A 20,982-nucleotide genomic window follows, 5' to 3' on the forward strand; every position below is an offset into this window, starting at 1 on the left:
AAGGATGCATGTACCACTGCTGTTATACCGTGTTCGTATGAGGGTGAGTGTGTGTGTACGTGGGTGTATTCCTCAAGCACATTCCATTGTATCGAAGTGGAAATCCTGTTAAAGGCGCCTTAAAAGCTGTTCATTTAAGGTTTATAACTGCATATGTTTCCTCTGACGAATAGTATCATATCCAACACTATTTGTTCTACAACTCATGCAAATATACTGATAAACTATTGAACCACTATCTTATCTTATGGTACTTTCTAATATTCTATAATGATTTTGGAGATTATTTTGAGTAAAAAATATAATGCCCTAAATGAGTGGACGTTTGTAGGAATATCACTGATATAACTCTACAACAAACTACGAATATTTAGTGTGTCTTAAAGATAGTTCATTCTTTACTAAATCTATAATTAGTTACCATCTGGGTAAATAAATATAGCTCCAATGAAAAGTTAGTCTTTTTAGTAGGTAGGGACGTGAACTTCAACATGACAGTGTCAACAGTGTCAAGGAAAGACAGAAGGATGTAAGGTGTTGGAGTTATGAAAAGGATCGTCGTTTACAACAACGGCTCAACTGTGGGTGGAAAGGCAAGTCGTACTGTTCAAGAATTTATGTCGCTGTCAGATCATGTTGGAATGAATCAGAGACTTTAGTTTGAACTTCCTTAAGATGATGTAGCAAAAGGCATTTTGCCAAGACGTTAATTTACTGATCACGTTAATTGGGCCGTCTGTATGCGATTTTCGCTTCACTTAAATCACATGCCTCCTTTGAAGAGTTGTACTGTTAGTTTTGGGGGTTAAGGGCAGGTTACCCCTAACTCTTGTATTAGATCTTGGGTCCTCGTTCCGTTCAAGCGCCCCTTTACAGTCGGAGGGGAGTGGTGGTTGGTGTGTGTGTGTGTGTGTGTGTGTGTGTGTGTGTGTGTGTGTGTGTTGGGGGGGGGGGGGGGGGGTGGTGGGGGAGGGGGAGTTTGTTTGATGCCACTGGTATCTCGTTAAGGTCAAGTGGCCCAGCTTGATTCTTCTTAGGGTTGGGCATACCTTACACACCATATACCCCTTAACAGTCTATAGGTTCGAGGAACAGTGACACCATTTACAATCATTGCGGTAATTGTAAGGATTTGCACATGGGTCAGCTGTAATTATTTGTAATCCGTAATGAATGAACTTTGTACATTTATTATCTTCACAATGGCAGACTGGTTTTGTTCATCGGAATGGTGTAGACTGTAAGGTGAAGAGGTTCACCTGTTAGACTGCAGTCCACATAGCTTTAGTACTGATTTTGTTTGGCTGCCATTAGGAATTAACTCTAGAATGTACATGGTGTAAGACATTGCAAACATACTGAGGGAAAAACATTTTTTCCCAGGTTTCTTCACAGGCTTTGTCTCACACAACTTGTGAAGAAACTTGGAAACAAATGAGGGATCATTTGTGCTTTCTTGTGATCCCTAATTTTCTCCCCTCAGTATATGTATTTGTAATATGCCAAGGACTTCACATATCAGTAGTGAATATTGTTACCTTGGTTATAAATCAGTCAACTATAATCTAGTACCATCACTACAGCATTTCAAGAATCCATTGTGGGCCCCAGGTGGTCATCATTTGGTCATCATGCCTAAGACCCATGTTATATTCTCTACACAAATACAGTGTGTGAAGGCTGATTCTGGTGTCCCCCTCCATGATATCTGGTGTAAGATCAAACTCACTCACTAATATTTGTAGGCAAGCAACCAGTGTCTGATAGCCTGATCAGTGGTGAATGCTTTGGCCATCTGGGAACTCAAAGAAGCTTAATCAGCCTAGTCGGATGTTTTTGTTTCTGTTTCCTGTCAGGATCACAAGAGACATTGTTGGTAGGGCTAGCTGAAAGACGATAATGAGAAATATTGTTGATAGTGAAAATTGTTAATGATTATCGATATGAAAATGAGTGTGTCATCAATAATATTGTACATAAACTTTTGTGATAAAGTAAAATTTTGTTTATTCAGGCAATATTCATGGGCTGCCACTAAAGATATGCCCAGGCATGTGTTTTGTTAGTTACGCATGCATTAACATGTCACCACTCAACAGTGACGTGAAATGTATTAATTTCTTTCAGACTTTCTCTTGCATTTCTGCTCAGTTCCTTCTCCGATATTTATTCACAATTCATCAATATTTTACCCAAATTATGATGAAAATTATTATCCAGCCCTATTTGCAATAGAAGCTATGACAAACTTAAATGATCCTGAATATCTTTTCAAATTTACCCAATACCGTTTGCTGCATGAAAAATATTTTCATCATTTTGTCTCTTGATCATCTCAATTACTGCTTAATTTTTCATAGGTTGTTGCTGTGTCAGAAAGTCTGGATGAAACTCTGGCAGAGATTGGACAGAAGCTTGGCATCCAGGCCAAATGTCTCTATACAGGACAAGGGGGCCTCATTGATGATGTTCGACTCTTGAGGTATGTACAGTCAGAGCAAGAAATATTTTACTCATATCTGTAATGCTGAGTGGTAATCATATATTACACTCATTTACAGTCGAGGGAATTCCCTTTTTGTTTCCCTGTATTGGTAAGAGTTTATCCCATAACCCCTGCTTGAAATGCTTCTTCTATATTATGATTATTTCCAGAGGTTGGGTTTTAGGTTTAAGTTTTAAATTTAGCATTATGGTTAGGGTCAGAGTAGGTTTTCTATAAACACACATCTATTCATAATTCTAAGATGCTTCGGTGAAAGATCAAAGGTGCCGACAATACTTTATCAGACGATAATGTGCACTTTTTGCATTACGTCACAATGTGTTGACGTCACTGCGCCATTCCAGTCTGCTCCCTCGTAATCAAACTTTCTTTCATTACGTCACAATGTAACCGACACCACGATGGTTGTCAGTTGCCATCACCTCGTACAGCCTCCCAGAGTAAACTGCTTCTTCGCATCCCATTTCTTGGTTTGCAGTTGCATCACACAGCTAACATCACTGGTGGAAACATTATGTTTAAGTTTTCCGAAGGATAAAATGTCTCATAGTTCAACGCAAAGTTTTACGGAGACACGGTAATGATTGCAGTGTTTACATTCCCACAATGCAGTCGTGGAATGTCGCATAACTAGTCAGCTTCAACTGAATGTGGTACAAAATATTTGAAAACACTGCATTCCAAATATGCAAGTGCGGCCTAAGTAAAATTATTTCAGTAAGTAATGTTTTCGTTCAACGCAATCGTGCTAATTTTACCAGGTTGGGCATTGGCCCACTGAAAATAATTCCTAGGTTTATCCCTGCACCTTGGTTGCTTAAACTCTCTATTTTCATGTTTTCAAGTTTCATTTCTAACTTGTATATTTCCAACTGTGTCTTGTACTGTTGTAGTTTTCATAACACCAATGTTTGAAAGTGGTGCTCTCTGAACTCATTTAAAATAGCTGACTTCTTCAGACATAATTGTGCCAGTTCAGACTGTTCTTGCTCTTCTTGTCTCTTGCATTGATTGACTCATCTCACTGACATTGATTTGATACTTCCCTGTTGATCTGCAACTAAATTTGTGGGCATGTCAAGATTTGTAATATAATTAAAATGGCACCAAATTCACATCACACCACTCTCAACATTATTCCAGCCATATGATGAAGTCTGTAAATAATCAGACAATCCCGTGATCAGTGGCATGAGCATCTTTATGTATATGTGACAGGCTAAGTAAACTTAGTCTCAGTGTATTTCGTTACACTCCACCACTGAGTCTTACAAAACCTAGTAGAAGGTCGCGTCAGGTAACCTTTGAGCGACTTTTAACTGCGCAATCAAACGTGAGACAGTTAAATAGGTTTAACCAATCAAACAACTACTACTATTTAAATATATACTATTAAAATATTCAGGTTACTGACACAGATTTCTCCACAAACAAAAATCTGTATATAACACAGTTATTTGACCAGCTGTATATACGCTTTGGGCGTTCTATGGACATGGTTACCATTTGCCAATATTTCCGCAAGATGGCATCCTTGAATATTGCCCAAAACACTATTTTCAGGGACTGTTTAGTCACCGTTGTCATGGTTGTAACGTGCGCCGTGTGCATCACCCGGAAGCAAGCATACGCTAAATAGCATTCGGAATCGTTTGGGTATGAACCTTTTGGAGATAAATAGTTCAAAAGGTGTGTGCAAATGTCCACTTTCGTGATTTGGTAAGCTGTGTTCTGATTGGTCAGTCTCAAAGGTTACCTGACGCGACCTCTCATAAGGTTTCGTTAGACTCGGTGGTGGGGTGTAACGAAAAGCACTGAGGATAAGTTTACTTAGACTGGTATATGTGATACAATGATGTGTCATGACAACTCAGTCCCTTGAGTCACTTTTTAAAACAAGTATGTGTTGCTGAAGACCAGTTCGAACCCCGTTCATCTCTGTTCCACTGGTTGTTCACTAATGCCTGAAGTTACAGACTGTTTTCCTACACTTGTACATGTTTATTGATTCTATTCAAAATGTTGCTCAATAATGTTTTCCTACATCGTGCATATTGTGTGAAATCAGAAAATAACTAACACCATAAACATGATAAGTATGGCAGTTTTTCAAACAACATGAAGGTGCTACCACTCTTAAGCCTGTAATTATTTCCCTGCTTGTTGATGAAATTATGAAAGAATAAATCAACACTGGCTTTTGATGTTAATGTTTACTGGACTATTTATCGAAAAGTGATAAATAGCCAACAAAGATAACCTCACTTTATTATCATTGCGAAATTTCATAGCTACATTTTGAGCAGATATGAAATGAAATCCAAGTTTATTTGCTGTTTGAAATGAAATCGTAAGCATAAATTATGTAGTAGCCCACAGACAACTAAGATACCATTATTTGATTGCCCAAAATGAAAAATGACTTGTCTTGGGCATTGGGCAATGGGATTATTTTAACCCCTGCACTTATTACCCCTGATAACGCAAGCTGTGAGGACCTTGAAGGTTATTTGACTCATGACTTATTCCACTGGGTACCCATTTTCTATTAGATGAACAGAGACAATTTGAACAAACTCACTTGCCTAGGGTGAGACCACGTGTCACATGTGCTTCGTTGTGGTCCTAGAAATTCTCAGGAGTCAAGCTGCCAAACACAGTCACCCATCCAAGGACTGTCCATACTCAGCGTTGCATAACTGCAACTGATTTTTTACCTGAGCTCTATGCACAGGACCACACACTACATATCAAGGTTTGTCAGAAACATGCATCAGTTAAGGTTTTCCTCTAACATTAAGTAGACACGCCATGGTATAAATGGGACAGTGGTTAAAGTGGTCACTTATCATGTAGGAGACCTGGGTTCGATTCCCAACATGGGTACAAAGTGTGAAGCCCATTTCCAATGTCCCCATCATGATATTACTAGATATATTCTAACAGCCAGTAATATCAAACTCACTCGCTTGCCCACATAGATACATGTGGAATACTGTTAAAGTGCAGTTAGACCCAGCTCAGTAACTTGCCCACAGTGGTCCTTGTTCAAGTTGTTGTTGATCTATTCTATATCATTGTCATTAGTGTATTGATCAAATATTGTTGTAATAATGACTATTGATTGAGATGCCCCTTGTATTTGTTAGTGTGAGGCTAGACAGAGGATTGACTTGAACACCACCCAGTCATATTGATTGTTGTGATAACACAAGTTATGAGCTCTGTGAGAAAATGACTTAGATATTTTGCCAGACAAATTTTGGCGATACATCCAGGGTGGACGTGTATAGATATAATGACTCACATAGCCTCTGAGGAGTAGACTAGGCATCTGATTGCTGTCTATACACTAATATAGTCAGATAGCAGGCCAACTTGGCTGTGAATACGCCGATTAACTTCACTTCTGCTTGAGCAAAGCTGTTTTGATAGTAACAGGCTTAATCCATCTAAAACATTAACTCTTGCACTGGACCAACCAGTGACGGATTTGGTGATCACAAACTAGGCATTATATAAAGGAAAGTGGAAGATTTCTGCTCAAGAAGCTTAGCAGTGACTGTATATCCAGTTTTGCATTATATTCATGCAATTATATATAGAGAGGAAATCTTGCAACTTGTGGTGTAACCAGTTTGACGGTATCTCCAGGTGTGACCATGCACTGGTGACTGTATTGTGATAAACATAATAAGATATCAGATCTGTGAGAGGAGGGGAGCAATTTTGAACAAACTCACTTGATTAAGGTTAGACCATATGCATATGTGCTTCATTGAAGTGCACGACTGAAGTCTTAGAAAAACACACAGCAGTCGAGCTGCCAAGCACAGTCACCTATCCATGGACTTCGCTGTGCCCAGCAATGCCTAACTTGACCTGATCTGATGACCTGAGCTCTATGCACAGGACCACACACCTCACTTATTCTGAAAATCATGAGTGTGTATAGCATTCTATACATGTTAAGGAGTAAACTTTGTAATATTAGTAAATGCTGGGTTGTATCATATTTTATGAAATTGATTTGTGAACATGGTGAATTAGTGTTTTTCTTTCACTCCACTTATGTTTAATTTTCACTTTCAAGATAGCAAATACTTTTGACAAACGCTGCCAGTCAAAAGCCTATTGTGTCACTTGTTTGACCCCAAACTTTGGAATAAATATAGAACATAATGGATTGAGAATCTCGTTAGTCGCTTCTTCCGACAAAGTCCAATTCTAATCCAGATCTTCACAGGTATTTTTGGACTTACACATGTATTGAGGACAAGTCCATATCTGTGTTTTCATAAAAATGCAAATTCAGTTCCATCCCTGGCTGAACAACACTCTCACATTTTCAGATTTAATGAATAAGTTATTTCTGCTCAACTGGTCTTAATTACACAATTTGTCAGTTGTCGTGGTTACCATGGTTACATCACATGCCATTGTTGGCGGGATAACTCAGTGAGTTGCTGATGATATTTTGACACGTTTGTTTATGTTTAGCACGTTTGTAAAGCACACCTGCTGCTGCTGATAACAAAGGGTTTTAATTGGATGAGTTACGCCATGATGTGTTACTCATCCAATTAAAACTTTGTCAAGGTCATTTTCGGAGCAAACCTCTGAAAGTAACTGACCCATCTTCACCAAATTAGCTGTATTGCCCCTCCATTTCATGTAGATTCATGTAGATTCACCAAATTTTCTATGCTCAATACCAATAAAACACCATGAATTTTCTCTGAATATTTTACAAAATTCTTTTATCTTATTTTCATACTTTAAGAATATGAAAGTGGTGAGTGAGTTTACTTTTATGCCACACTTAACAACATTCCAGCAATATCACGGCGTGGGACACCAGAAATGGTCTTAACTCAACGTGCCTATTGCATGTGGGAATTGAACCCTGGTCTAAGGATGAAAGGCAATTGCTGTAACCACCAGACTAAACCATCACCCTCTCCTCCGCGGACTACAGGTTTTCTGTCAGTGATAGAGTGTGTTGGTTTGAGGTGTAATGATATGACAATATGTTGTTTTCAACAGAAAAGTTACTAACAGGTGATAGTAAACGTGAAAATTAGACCTAAGCTGTATACACAGGCTGATCTCACTTGCTTCAACAGTAACATCTGACAGTGAATAGAAAGTTCGGCATCACCTTTGTGTTTCTGTGTTTCTAAAATGATGATCATTTTGCAGATTCCCCCACACAAACATAAACGCCATTATTCTGCACTGTTCAGTGTTATACAACCAGGATAATACATTATTGATCCAAGTCACAAGTATTGCAATACAGGAGTTGATCAATGTTTTGTATGAGGAACTTCATGGCACAATATAAAACTGTCATGGAAATACTTAGCAGAAATGTCACATACTTCATTCCATCAATGATGTCACTCCATGATTTTCAATATTGCCACCATGGTATCCATATTAAACAACATCTTTCAGAGGCAGGGCGATAGGGCACCCTCGTGGTTGTAGAGTAAGCCCATCACACCACAGACCCGGGTTTGATTCCCCACATGGGTACAACGTGTGAAGCCCATTTCTGGTGTCCCTCCCTATGATATTGCTGAAATATTGCTAAAAGTAGCATAAAATTATACTCACTTACTCACTTTTAACATGACAGTTTGAAGTTGCTGGTTTCATCGTTGGCATCAATTGTTAGAACATGTTCCTTTTTAACTTAACACATTGTTTTTTGCAATCTTTTTTAGTTGACCATGCTCATATATTCTCTCAAATATATATGCCTGGTCAAAACGCATAGCTCTTACTGGCTTGGTCAGTGTACTATTTTGATGGAAAACTTATTAACCCTGCAATAATGACTTTTCTGTTGAGTGAGTGAGTTTAGTTTTACGCTGCTTTCAGCAGCATTCCAGCAATATCATGCCCAAGTGTGGAAAGGAACCCAGTCTTTCTGTATGATGAGCAAACACTTTGCCCACTATCATACCCCTCCGCCCCATTTCTTTTGAAACTCAGTTTAAAATAATTTGCAATTATATAATGTTAAAATACTTTACATTAATTGAAAACACATGAATGTGTAGCTCTAGTTTTATTCTATAGAAGAGTCATGATAACATCCTGTTTTTGCCGGATGGCGGTCAACCTGTCGGTTAATATGTCTGCTCATCACTCTGCTTCTGAAGATGGGTTTTAATTCCCAATATGTGTACAATATGTGAAGCCCATTTCTGCGTCTCCGTTATTGCTGGAATATTTTTGTGTTATGGTTATTGAGTGATTCTGATATATTTATATTTCTATTCCAGAGATGATGAAAAAATTTACGTCTCAGAAGGTGATCCATTCATTGGTATGTACAGTTTTTTGTTCCAGTATCAGAATATATCTCATTTTGTAAAACAAGACCAGCTATATGCAAATGTAGACTTTAAAGAATCTACTCAGTTCAAAATCTTTTTAATTTGTTTAATTGTAATTGTCATTTTTTTAAAATGTAATTTTATTGTCTGTGAACATCATAATAAAAAGTGGTTCGGTAATGGATGCTAGTCCAGAAATACAACTAATGGTATCCAGTGGTCACACTCACTGGCTTGGTTGGAGATGTCATAGTGATAATGCTGATTGTCAGACCTAAAATATTATTTACAGAGCTCTAAAAGAACCTGGACTATTTCTGAGTTTTTTCATTCACTTTCTGTCTGTTTGTTTGTTGCTTACGCACACTGAGCACTATTCCTACTATATCACAGAAAGAAAATAAAGTTTGAAACCACACAATCCTGTGATCGAATTTGTGAACATCGATCCCCACAACCAGCATATGATGGCATGTTAAATCTTCCAGCCTGATAACTTCATTTGATGGGTTTGCTGCAGATCAGTTCTTATCAAGATATCCAAGCGTAGTTTGATATTAAGTTATTATTAGTTATTGAAATTTATTTGATATGTTTTCACTATGGATAACTACTTGCAGTGGCATTTTAAAATTTGGGAAGTACAATCTTCTATCACTGTGGATACTGACAGATGGAAGTAATAATTAAATATTCAATATATTCAATATGATATGTGGCAGTTTAACCATTGCTTGTCCTCCGAGCTTGTTTCTGAACTTGTTCAAGCAGTTTTGTGTGTACCTCTGCAGGTGTTGTTGGAATATGGCTAAACAAGTAAATGCGATGTAAAACAGGACTCAATCACGTTACTTTTTACACAGCTCTGTCTCACTCACCCCCGAGAGTTGTCTCCCCTTTACGTCCAAAATCTGACCCCCCTGGACCTCAGAAGAAATGCACCAAGTCGGAATGGGTGACGCTGAACGTGGGCGGAACCATGTTCACAACAACAAGGTCAGTGGTCACTTCTCATAAAAAAGAACTCTTACATTATGTAAGTAACTGTCTATAATGGATATGCAGTTTTCATTTCCGGACGGTAATTTTACTAATGAACCAGCTAAATCAACACAAAATTGACTCACTTATCCACGCAAAGCTTAGATCTTTTGCTGACCTTGTGAAGTGAAACACGGGTGTCCCACATGTTTAAACACAAGACAAGGTGTGCTTATCCGGATCAGTGACCAATCAGTAGAGTCTTGTGGTGATTAGTAGACCTATCTGACACTGAGTGAATTGGAATTGGCAAATCAGAATGACCATGCTGTTTGGAAGCGAGTTTATCCCAGAAGTGTATGGTCACTACTGTTTCAACACCAAAGCCAGGATGACAGAAATCCAGATATCCGTATGTTCAGTTGTATGGACAATTTATGAAAAAACGAGTGTATCTGGATATCTGGGGTCTCACTGTATATGTGATGCAGTACTTTTTTTCATATAGAGGTACCATGAATGAATTGATTATTTGGCGTAAATAAGTAAACGTGTATCAAATTACTTGCAACTGTTAACAAAATTACAACATTTCCTTTCAATGCTCTTGCTGTATTAGGAGTTGATAATGGAATTATTTTATTGACAAAATATTTTAATGAGTCACAAATGTGGAAAATGACTGCCAAAACATTTACTGAGTCATGATGACTCCCATTTATATGATACTAGAACTGGTAGTAGTAGTAGCAGTAGCAGCAGCAGCAGCAGTCCCTGAACCACATTATTTTCTGCCAAGCCTTCTCTCTATTACTGAAACCTTAAATGAAGCAAGTCAATATTTCCTCAGGTTTTGAATTTCTGGTCTCCTTGGGACTCCCTTTCAATGGGTATATTTGTTACTATCAAAACTATGTATATTCAAAGACTAGGCCTTAGTCTGGTAGACCAGCAGTCTACTGTGTCTTCTGGCTCTTCAGAGTTGCATCTTTCAGGATTTGCTGGTCCTGGGTTTGATCCTTACCCTGAACTTTGGAACAAATAGCAACAGTAAAATGATGAGAACAGTCATGTTTATTTTCACAGATAGTGGCAATAAATTTTATTTGAAAAATGACAATAGTGACATGGACGTTATAAGTTGTCACCATAGCAACAGTAGTCTGAGACAGGTGGTATGAAACCTTATAAGGGAATCATAAAACCACATGACCTCTGAGTGATAATGCTACCTATTTATAGTAATGACATTTTGTATCCTACCATCATGAAAAAGTCAAATCAAATTGATATACAACTGTTTGATTGAATTGCCATAAATTTACAAGATGTCCGTGACTTTCATTGACTTGTGACAACATTTAGCTCTTTGCTTCATTTGGGTATGAAAGATTTATTCTCCTACTTCAAGATTGATTTGCTCACCCAGTCAGTGTACATAATATTTTATCCAGGTCAATGTAAGATCATGTGAACCAATCAGATTTCGGTAGTCTGACAAGGAGGTGAGATAAAAGCCGAACACCATGACCTGTAAAGTAAACAATGTGAAAGCAAGACAGTGGGAAATCTGCTTACTACTTAACATGTCAGACGCCTGACTTCAGTTTTGTTTCTTTGATACTTATGAAGCAGATCACATTATTAGTCGTTGGGATTTTTTACTATCGTATGTTATGACACTGTTATAGTGTTTACTTCAGGACAGCCATGTCCAAATATTTCTACAGACCAAAAACTATGTAGCCAGGCTATATGATATTTAGTTATTATTATTCAGTCTGCATTCTTGATCTTTATCACTACCGCAGAGTACATTGTTATGTCAGCTACCTTGTTCCTCTTTGTCACTTCCATTAATTACTGTATATGACATTTATGGCCTTTATTGTAGAAGGAAGTGTCATTGTTTCTCTATCTATCCATTGTTGAATCTGTGCCTGTCTATTGTTGTTAAAAACTATATATATGTATGCTCACATCTATAACTGGACGTGAGACGTGAGACTTGAGATGTGAGTGTGGAGACCGGCATTCCGATTGTCTTTGTAGGGATGACCGTGAGCAGGATTATGCCGCTCGCAGGAAAGGTCCTGGGGTTGAGCTGGAAGTCCGCTCACCTCATTCATGTATACTTGTTTGTCATGTCTTGTGAAACCAACTAAAGAAGTCTGAACAACTAAACTATGCCTTCGTCCCACCAACGTATTCATCATTTGTCTTCGTCAAAGTATTGCATGTAATTCTCCAGTCATCCTATCCATGAGCCAATCTGAAGTCGACACACCAACCATATATGAACCCGTTGACAACACTATTAAACACTGTTTGCATAGTTTTGTTAGAAATTCCTCCAACCTTGTGTTGACATAAGAATTCATCATTTGTGATTGGTTATTATTGTAGTGCATATTAGAAGCAGCTATAGGATAAGGTTTCCACCCAAACCCCTAACCCCATCCTCAATATCTCCAGGGTATACGTTCCAATATATCTCCACAATACCCTGTATGCATGTACATCCTTGTCCGATGAATTTTTTACCTCCCTTGGCTGGCTTTTTACTCAATCAGGTGTCTACACTGGGAAGTTGAGCAAACCAATCACAACTCACTTTCGCTCTTTCAATTTTTTTACTGATTAAACAGTACAAATTATGCAGAGGTACTCTAAAAGAGGTAGAAGGGGTTTGTGCATGTATTGTTTTGAGTTTCGGACCTGTCAATTTGTTCTCACCATTTCCCCAAAATCTGACTGGCACTTCGAACAAACCTTCGCAGTTGCAACTGCTGTCTTTGTTGACACTTGCAATCTTGGTTGTAACGTCAGCTTAGCTGATTGGCTAATGTGACAGTGTGGAGCCAGCAAAGGGAGGTAATAAGATTGTGGGGCCGAGTCGTAGATATATCCAGGGTATAATGGAGAGTTATTGGAACATATGGCCTAACCCAGACAGATGTGATTTTTATGATCATTGGTATAGAAGACACGTGTTATTGTAAAGAGGAAAGGATTAGTGGTAAACCAGGCTGATTAGTTAAAAAATATGATAAAAGATGGTAAAGGTAAGCTATAATCACACTGCATGTCAGAGAGGGTGATGACCGTGTTATGACCTTGTACTGACCATTTGATGACTGTGTGATGACCATGCCATGACCGTGTTATGACCATGTGATAACCACATGATGACCATGTTATGACCACGTGATGACCATGTGATGACTGTGTGATGTCTTTTCAGGGGGACCCTGACCCGTACTGACCCAGACAGCATGCTGGCCAGGATGTTCAACAGTGAAAATGGTACGTAGCTGTATGCTGCTTGTAATGCAGGTATCCCTGTTGTCTGACCTGTCTCAGGTGTAGAAGGGTAGCCTAGTGGTTAAACCGTTCGCTCATTACACTGATGACCCAGGTTTGATTCCCCACATGGGTACAATGTGGGAAGCCCATTTCTTATGTCCCACCACTGTGATATTGGTAGAATATTGCTGAAAGCGGCATAAAACTGAACTAACTCACTCACTGACGTGTCTCAAGTATGACAGTTCACAGTGCTGAACAGACTTCCGATGATTAGTGTCCTGACACCCATGTGACAGACCAGTTAGAACATAACTAACTAGCTTAATATGAAATGTCTTCGCATTGCTGATAAAGATGACAGAATTTCCTATCACTGCTGCTGAGGATGATGAAACATCTCGTTTCTCATGGAGATGACAAAATGTTGTTGACAAAAGGAGTTGGTGTGAAGAGAAGAATCAGACCATGTTGACAGCAAGTGTAAAAGAAGATGAACCTCTACAATCTGTCTTGCTAACATGTAAACACCAGATAGAATATTTCAGACTGTCATGTTGCCTAGGTTACTCTCTGATTTCCACAGATGTGTCGTGGAGCAGCAGCTGTGATGTGACCGGAGCCTACCTCATAGACCGGAGTGCACGGTATTTCCAACCCATCCTCAACTACCTGCGCCACGGCCAGTTGATCTTGGACAAACAGGTCAACCCAGAAGGTCAGTGGTCATCATCATCATCATCAATACCTCACAAGCTTTACTCCATCTTCTTCCTAATCATTCATGTTCCTCTTGTCCTGCATGCACTGCAGAAGTTATGGGCTGTGACAGATAATTCTGGTACTTAGACACCTAGGTTGGGTGCGTGCTGAGTAGGACCCGTCTGCCACAGGACAACCTTAGCCCGTGATTAGTCATACAATAACTATAACACTTCATGGTTATGCTGCAAGGAGCCCATGATTCAAAATGGGTAGTTTCATAGCCTTGTGGTTAAAGCATTCACTTGTCATGCCAAAGACCCAGTTCGATTGCCCCACATTGGAAAAATGTGTGCGACCCATTTCTGGTGTCCCCTGCCATGATATTGCTGAAATATTGCTAAAAGTGGTGTAAAACCAAGCTCGCTAACTCACTCACTCACTCACTCAACCAAAACATTTATCTTTTGTTATACATACATTTCATCAGCATTGTAAAGTGGAAAAAAGCTGCAGTCATCTTCAGTGTATGCATGATCAGATTGTTTTGTATATACATCTAAGTAGTTTTTGCCATGTAAAACTATCCCCAATCATTCATTTTGCACCCAACTTCCAACCCACAGTGTATACCTGGATTCAGCTATCTGTTGGGTGTTGGTAGTAAATGTGGAATTGTTCCAGATGCTTTTTTAAGGATAGTTCCATAGACTGTTTCCGTGTCCAGAGGCTGTCATTACTACATCTCCATATTCTCTTAAAGGTGTGTTAGAAGAAGCCAAGTTCTTCGGCATTGGATCTCTCATTGAAGAACTGGAAGAACTGATTGAGGTGAGAATTGTGTGTCAGTTGAATATGGTGCGGGTTGTCACGCATAATGTGCAGCTGTGTAATTAGAGCTCAGTTAGAGATTAATAGTAAGTTGTAATTGTACACCGCACCACAAGACTGATGTAGCCAATAACAGGACATAGTCATGGAACAAAACAAAAAACATATTAAAAACACAGGCACCAAGATGATGGAGGATACTTCCTGATGCAGGTGAAATTGATTGATTGATTGCATCAGCACTAGGTCATTGTGACAAATATTATATATATTACTAATTTTTCCTTATCCTGACTCATGCTAATTGCTTATCTCCTCTTCCCTGGCAAAGGTAGTGGAACACCTGAAATCCCTTGAAGTTCCCTTCTAAAGGAAGCAGACTTAAAATTCACACTCACCCATGTATTACCTCCCCTCCCATGCACATGGTCAGGTGACCACCATGCTGCTTCACTCTCTCCCTATCGCCCGACGAGGGCGGCTGGGGGCACCCGGGGTCCCATGCGGTAATAAGTCTTTCATTCTTTTGGTTTTTCTGTTCACAGACGTGTTAGAGATAAGCAACGTCGGCTCACATTAGCCATGTCTAAATCTGGTGAAATAAAATCGGGTAACCGTTTAATTACAGTCAGCTCTCGTTTATCCAACACTTGTGGGTGCAGAGAAATATGTCGGATTAAGGAGAGTGTCGGATTAATGTATTTGTGTGATAATACAATGTGTCACTGTTTACTAATGCTCATGATCGCCATTCTGTTGCATGCACTACATCCAGTTATCGTATGTAAAAGTATTCACAGTAATAAAAAATAATAACAATACATTCTTGTTATCATTTATTAACATTCATAGATGGTATAACATACATATAAAATCATATAATCAATCAGATTCATACCTACATTCACATGAATGTCATAACTAAACTGACACAGAACTCACGTTTGTTTCCACACATCAGCAGCCATTATTAACCGGATGCTGAATGTGCTACTGTTTTCGTACAACTGCTTCTACACTAGCATGTTGACATCTGGTGAACAATATTATATATATTATTTTACATAGTGTTTGATTGTTTTTTGTTGTTCAGTTTTTTCGGAGGCCTTAAGCAATTTTGTTTTCAAACTGTCAAGGAAGTCGAGGTCACTAACATCAAACACATCTAAGTGGTGTGTCAGAAATATTTGCACTCACAGTGTTCAAAGATGTTTTGACCTCCGATAGCTTGGGAAAAACTGGTTCAGTTGTCTGGTCTTCTTCTGTGCTTATTTCCTCGTCGGCAGTAAATATAGGTCAGATAATCTCGATAATTTCATCTTCCTCACATGGCAAGTTTGCATCATACTCCAAGAATTTACTGACAGGTACAGGTGCGTCCGGGTGGAGCTTGTCAAGCGTTTCTTGTAGATCTTGGAAATCTTCAGTCAGTTCATCTTCAGGATCGATCTTGCTGTCAGTGGGTGGGAGGACTTTTGTATGACGCCAGCAGTTAATGATTGTTGTCTGCTTCACGTCTCTCCACGCTGATCGAATGAACAGTAGGGCTTGCTTTATGTCCAGTGGTAAAGGCGTGTCTGCGTCTTCTTGTACAGAAGTTTGAAATTCTTAATTATTCCGGCATCTAGGGGCTGAATATGGGATGTCGTATTGGGAGGCAGAAAATAAACCTTGACATTAGTTAAATCCACAAAGGCATGGGAAGGGGCGTTGTCTACCACTAATATCACCTGTCGTCTCAGTGTGTGCATGTGTTTGTCAAATTTCACAATCCAGTCTTAGAAGATCAGCGCTGTCATCCAAGCCTTCTTGTTTGCATACCAGTGACACACAGAATTAACATCTTGGCTTGTTAAATTTCCAAATTACCAGTGGTTTGGGTTTGTCAGATGCGTTCACCACAAGCATAACAGTAAGGCGATCTTTTGATTGTTTCTTACCGGACACGGGGCAAGTGCTGAGTGTGGAGTTTGGTTCAGTTTTGTAAAACAAACCAGTTTCATCACAGTTATAAATGTCACACGGATTGTATTCTGCCAGAATTTGCTGCAATTCTTCTCTTCCTGCATCTACAGCGATCTGTGGGGCTGAGGCTGATTCACCATGAATTTTGTACATTTTGATTTCATGTCGTTGCTTGAATCTGCTCACCCATCCACTACTGTAGGCAAAATCAGTAACTCCTAATTTCTCCCCTAGAATCTTAGCCTGTTCTCTTAACAGTTCATCATTCACAGGAATTGACCTACTCCTAACATCAGTAAACCACAAAAATACCGCCTTTTCAAGATCCTCGTGCTGGGGTTTTCTAGCTCTTGAAGCATTGGAATCAGCCGTAGATATGCTCAACCACTTAGCAGACTGCTTCAGGATGTCAGATACGGTTGATTGTCCAATCTTCACATCAAACTTCTGCTCGGCAAAAGTGATGACTTGTTGTGTTGTCTGGGGTTTGTCTTTCTTCAAAAGGCAGATTTCTTTCTTGATCAATGGCGTAATTTCTACTCGGCCTCGCTTAGCAGGTGGTGCACTCGTGACAGACATCTTGTCATGATGAAAGCATTTGTAAGCGGTTGTAAGCATTTTATACAGCTTGCTCTATTGTTATTTCTTGATTAAATCGTCTCAATTAATTATCTTGTGTTTGTAATTAACAAGTTTGATGTTCACTGACAGTGGTGTCAAGCAGCAGCCAGTAAGGAACACGTTAATTACCACCCATGTGTGACTGTTTGTTTACGGTCAGATTATCTGACCAGCTGTGTTGATTGTCGGATTAACAAATGTTTTTACAATGTATTTACAATGTGTCAGAGTCGGAATGCGAGAATGTCGGATATATGAGAGTAATAATCACTGTTTTAAATGGTTCCCTAATTTTTGGTCGGATTAACGTGAATGTCGGATCATTGAGTGTCAGACAGACAAGAGTTGACTGTATTGATGCTGAGATTCATTCCAGTGATATGCCAGCCATATCTCCGAAGTTGTGTCCAGGGCCGGGCGAGTCCCCTCCCAAGACTCAGAAGAGACTATCTGTTGAGGCAGGGCCGTCACAGGCCAAGAAATCTAAGTCATCAAAGTTGAAGTCTTCGTCTGTAAGATCATCACAGAATCATCCCTCTTTGGTGAAAAATCATTCGGAGAAGAGATCGTCCCCTTTTTTGAGTCTCCGTTGATGATACGGAGTGAAGACATCAGGCAACTGACATCGGCAACTAGATCTACACTGACAGCATCATCAATGCCTCAGAACCCTTTTCATCTACAACAGACATCGCAGATGTTGACTGCAACCTCGGGCATTGTAGACAACTCTTCAACACAGTCGTCAATGCATGCAACGCATGCATTCGACGCAGGCGTCATGCAACAATTCACAACGCAGATGATGAAACGTACGGAGCGACAGTTGGAAGAGGAAAGACAACTGCACTCGTCACGATGTTGACTGCGAATCAGCGAGAGCATTCATCTAGACCGGCACTCACATATGAGAATGAAGAGGAGGTACATGCACATACGCACTCCAGAAGATCCAGGTCCTGATCATTGGGTCGCAGTACAGAGAAGGATACACCCACGCCGAGTGAGTGCACTCACACGAGTAGTTATACTCGAGTGAGTGATGTCATGCGCTCGCATGAATGCACTTATGAATGGACTTGTCAACAGAGAAGGTCTCCTTCAGTCTCCCTTATTCATAGAAGACGCCGTATACAGTCATCCGCCCTTTCGGACTTAGACTCACACAGTCGGGATCGTCAGCGATCTATGAATTCGTCTTACTCTAGGAAGAATGAAGTCAGACACCATCGTGATTTGTCACGGGAGGAAGCCCTTTTTTCAGACTCAGAAGTCCCATCATGGATTACGGATGGCTTAAACCTTGTTTCACCATCTAAGGATTCCAATGAATTCTGAAGTCTTTTCTGATGTGGTGAACTTGTGGATCAAATGTCTGCACAGGAACCTATATGTTACAGCCGGTGTTCAACAACCACCTCTATGTAGACGCATCTCTACAAGAATGGTGAGCTCATCTAGGAAACGAGGTAGCAGAAGGAATCTGGAACAAAGAGGAACAGGCTCTTCACATCAACCAGCTGGAAATGAAAGCGGTCATTCATGCCATCCACCACTGGTCGACAGAAAGAAAAGTTATTAATGATCCACATGGACAACTCAACAGTAGCTTTTTACATAAACAAAAAAGGGTCAACCAGATCACTATCTCTTCTACACCTAACGTTTCAACTTGTTAAGTTAGTCGACAGTCTGAATCTTCAAGTAAAAGCATGTCACATGCCAGGAGCCTGCAACGTCATGGCAGATGCCCTATCTCATCCTCTTCATCCATCTCCAACAGAATGGAAGCGTTTAAATTAATCAGTCAAGCTTTTGGATCACTGCAGATAGACTAGACCTATTTGCCACAAACAGACAACAACCTTTGTGTCGCCAGTACTAGATCCCTTTGCCTGGGCAAGGGACGCTCTCAGCATTCCATGGGAAGGTCTAAACACGTACACGTTTCCCCCTCCAGTACTGTTACCAAAAGTCATTGAGAAAATCAGACAAACAAGGAGGGTACAACTGATTTTGATCGCACCCTACTGGCAAATGAGAGATTGGTTTCCAACACTTACAGAATAGCTTGGACAACCAAGCTTAGAGCATATAAAGCAGCAGGATTAGATCCGCCACGAGCTTCTAACCCGCATGAAGTAAGAGCCCTAGCCTCTACACTAGCACTACATGGAAATTGCTCACTATCGGCTATTATGGAAAGCTGTTTTTGGAAGTCAAACACAGTGTTTGCCAACCATTACCTGCGAGACATAGCCATGGAGGACGTCACTGGCATTCATCAGTTTGGACCACTTGTCGTTACTCAGCAACTAACAGTTCCGCGACAACACTGACTTAACTCACACGGTTTATCACGTGACTTGTGGAAGCCAGAAGCTCTGTTGAGTATTTTTGGTGGAAAGGCTTTGCGCACATCTTGAACAGACTAGCATGAGTGATTAGGACCTTGTATTCATTATGAAGATATTTGTACATGAAGACAGGTCACAACTAGTCGCGATTGCTATATTTTGACATTTAGTTGCATGAGAAACTAGCAGGACGCTAGCTACTTTTGGTGTCATCACGTGCCAGTCAACAAAGCCTTCTATGGAAGACAAGTTCGACTGGATGTGAATCCCCCCCAAAATCTACAATGAATATGAGAATAGGACTGAATTATCACCATTACAAGTTCCTGTTAGGGGCGAAATTATTGGACATAATTTGGAAGAGACAGCAGAATGCAGCATAGTCTGACCCATCACTATTTCCATCGGATTCTGTAAGCAATTAAGCATGTGTCAGGATAAGGAAAAATATGTTTTTTTTCTGAAAAAAATTGATATTTTATACTTATCCTGACTTGTGACGAAAGCCCTCCCAGGCGCCCCTCGTGTTGGGCGATTATAGGAGAGAGTGAAGTATCATGGCGGTCAGCTGACCATGTGCATGGGAAGGGAGGTAATACATGGGTGAGTGTGAATTTTATGTCCGCTTCTTTTAGAAGGGAACTTCAAGGGTTTTCAGGTGTTCCACTACCTTCGCAATGAAGAGGAGATAATCAATTATGCATGAGTCAGGATAAGTATAAAATATCAATTTTATTCAGAAAATTGCTAAGCATGGAATGTGTTGTAGAAACATGAAATCTGGTGTGTCAAGTAAGTTATTGCTCAAGAAATGTTAAGGGGATGCTTGTAATCGAAAGACAATTATTTTGGCAATGTACCTAATGATGTAAGATAGCTACATTTAGATGAACAAATACATGGTGACCTTGACCTTAACTTAATAGGTGACCTTGAAATGTTGCAGCGTGACCAGCCCGCAGATGACACAACACCCATCACAAGACGAGACCTTGTCCTTCGCCTCCTGGCCACGCCCACTACCTTCGAACTGCGGTGCCAGGTATGTGAGTAGAGGTGTGAGGAGAAACTGGGAATGTGTCAGGTGTTCAGATGCACTGGTTTTACTGAGAAAAATATCACCTGACTATATTTACTTATATAGTGCTTGATTCCATGCAGTTTTGGCATACTCAAAGTGCATGCAACATAATGGGCAATAGTACCCCAGGTACTGGCCCATTGCCAAGACGACATTTGGCATTAGAAGGTTGATAGCCAAATAACATATTCCACCGGGTTCCCATTTTGTGAGTGTACGGGCAATTTTGAACAAACTCACTTGCCTTGTGGAGGATGGTGGGGTAGCCTCGTGGTAAAAATG

At 39.9% G+C, this 20,982-nt stretch overlaps 1 protein-coding gene across 1 annotated transcript in view; it reads left to right on the forward strand.

The window, feature by feature from the left end:
• Positions 1-400: 400 nt before the first annotated feature.
• The window catches only part of LOC137265506 (BTB/POZ domain-containing protein KCTD9-like), a 28,425-nt gene continuing 7,843 nt past the window's right edge, over positions 401-20,982 (forward strand). The window contains exons 1-8 of the mRNA XM_067800920.1: positions 401-593; positions 2,361-2,482; positions 8,803-8,846; positions 9,720-9,852; positions 13,082-13,143; positions 13,730-13,861; positions 14,609-14,676; positions 20,566-20,661. Of these exons, the coding sequence (XP_067657021.1) occupies positions 546-593; positions 2,361-2,482; positions 8,803-8,846; positions 9,720-9,852; positions 13,082-13,143; positions 13,730-13,861; positions 14,609-14,676; positions 20,566-20,661 (705 nt within the window). The 5' untranslated portion in view covers positions 401-545. The remainder of the gene's footprint in view (positions 594-2,360; positions 2,483-8,802; positions 8,847-9,719; positions 9,853-13,081; positions 13,144-13,729; positions 13,862-14,608; positions 14,677-20,565; positions 20,662-20,982) is intronic.

Source organism: Haliotis asinina, chromosome 15 (genome assembly GCF_037392515.1).
Source record: "Haliotis asinina isolate JCU_RB_2024 chromosome 15, JCU_Hal_asi_v2, whole genome shotgun sequence".
NCBI classification, from domain to species: domain Eukaryota; kingdom Metazoa; phylum Mollusca; class Gastropoda; order Lepetellida; family Haliotidae; genus Haliotis; species Haliotis asinina.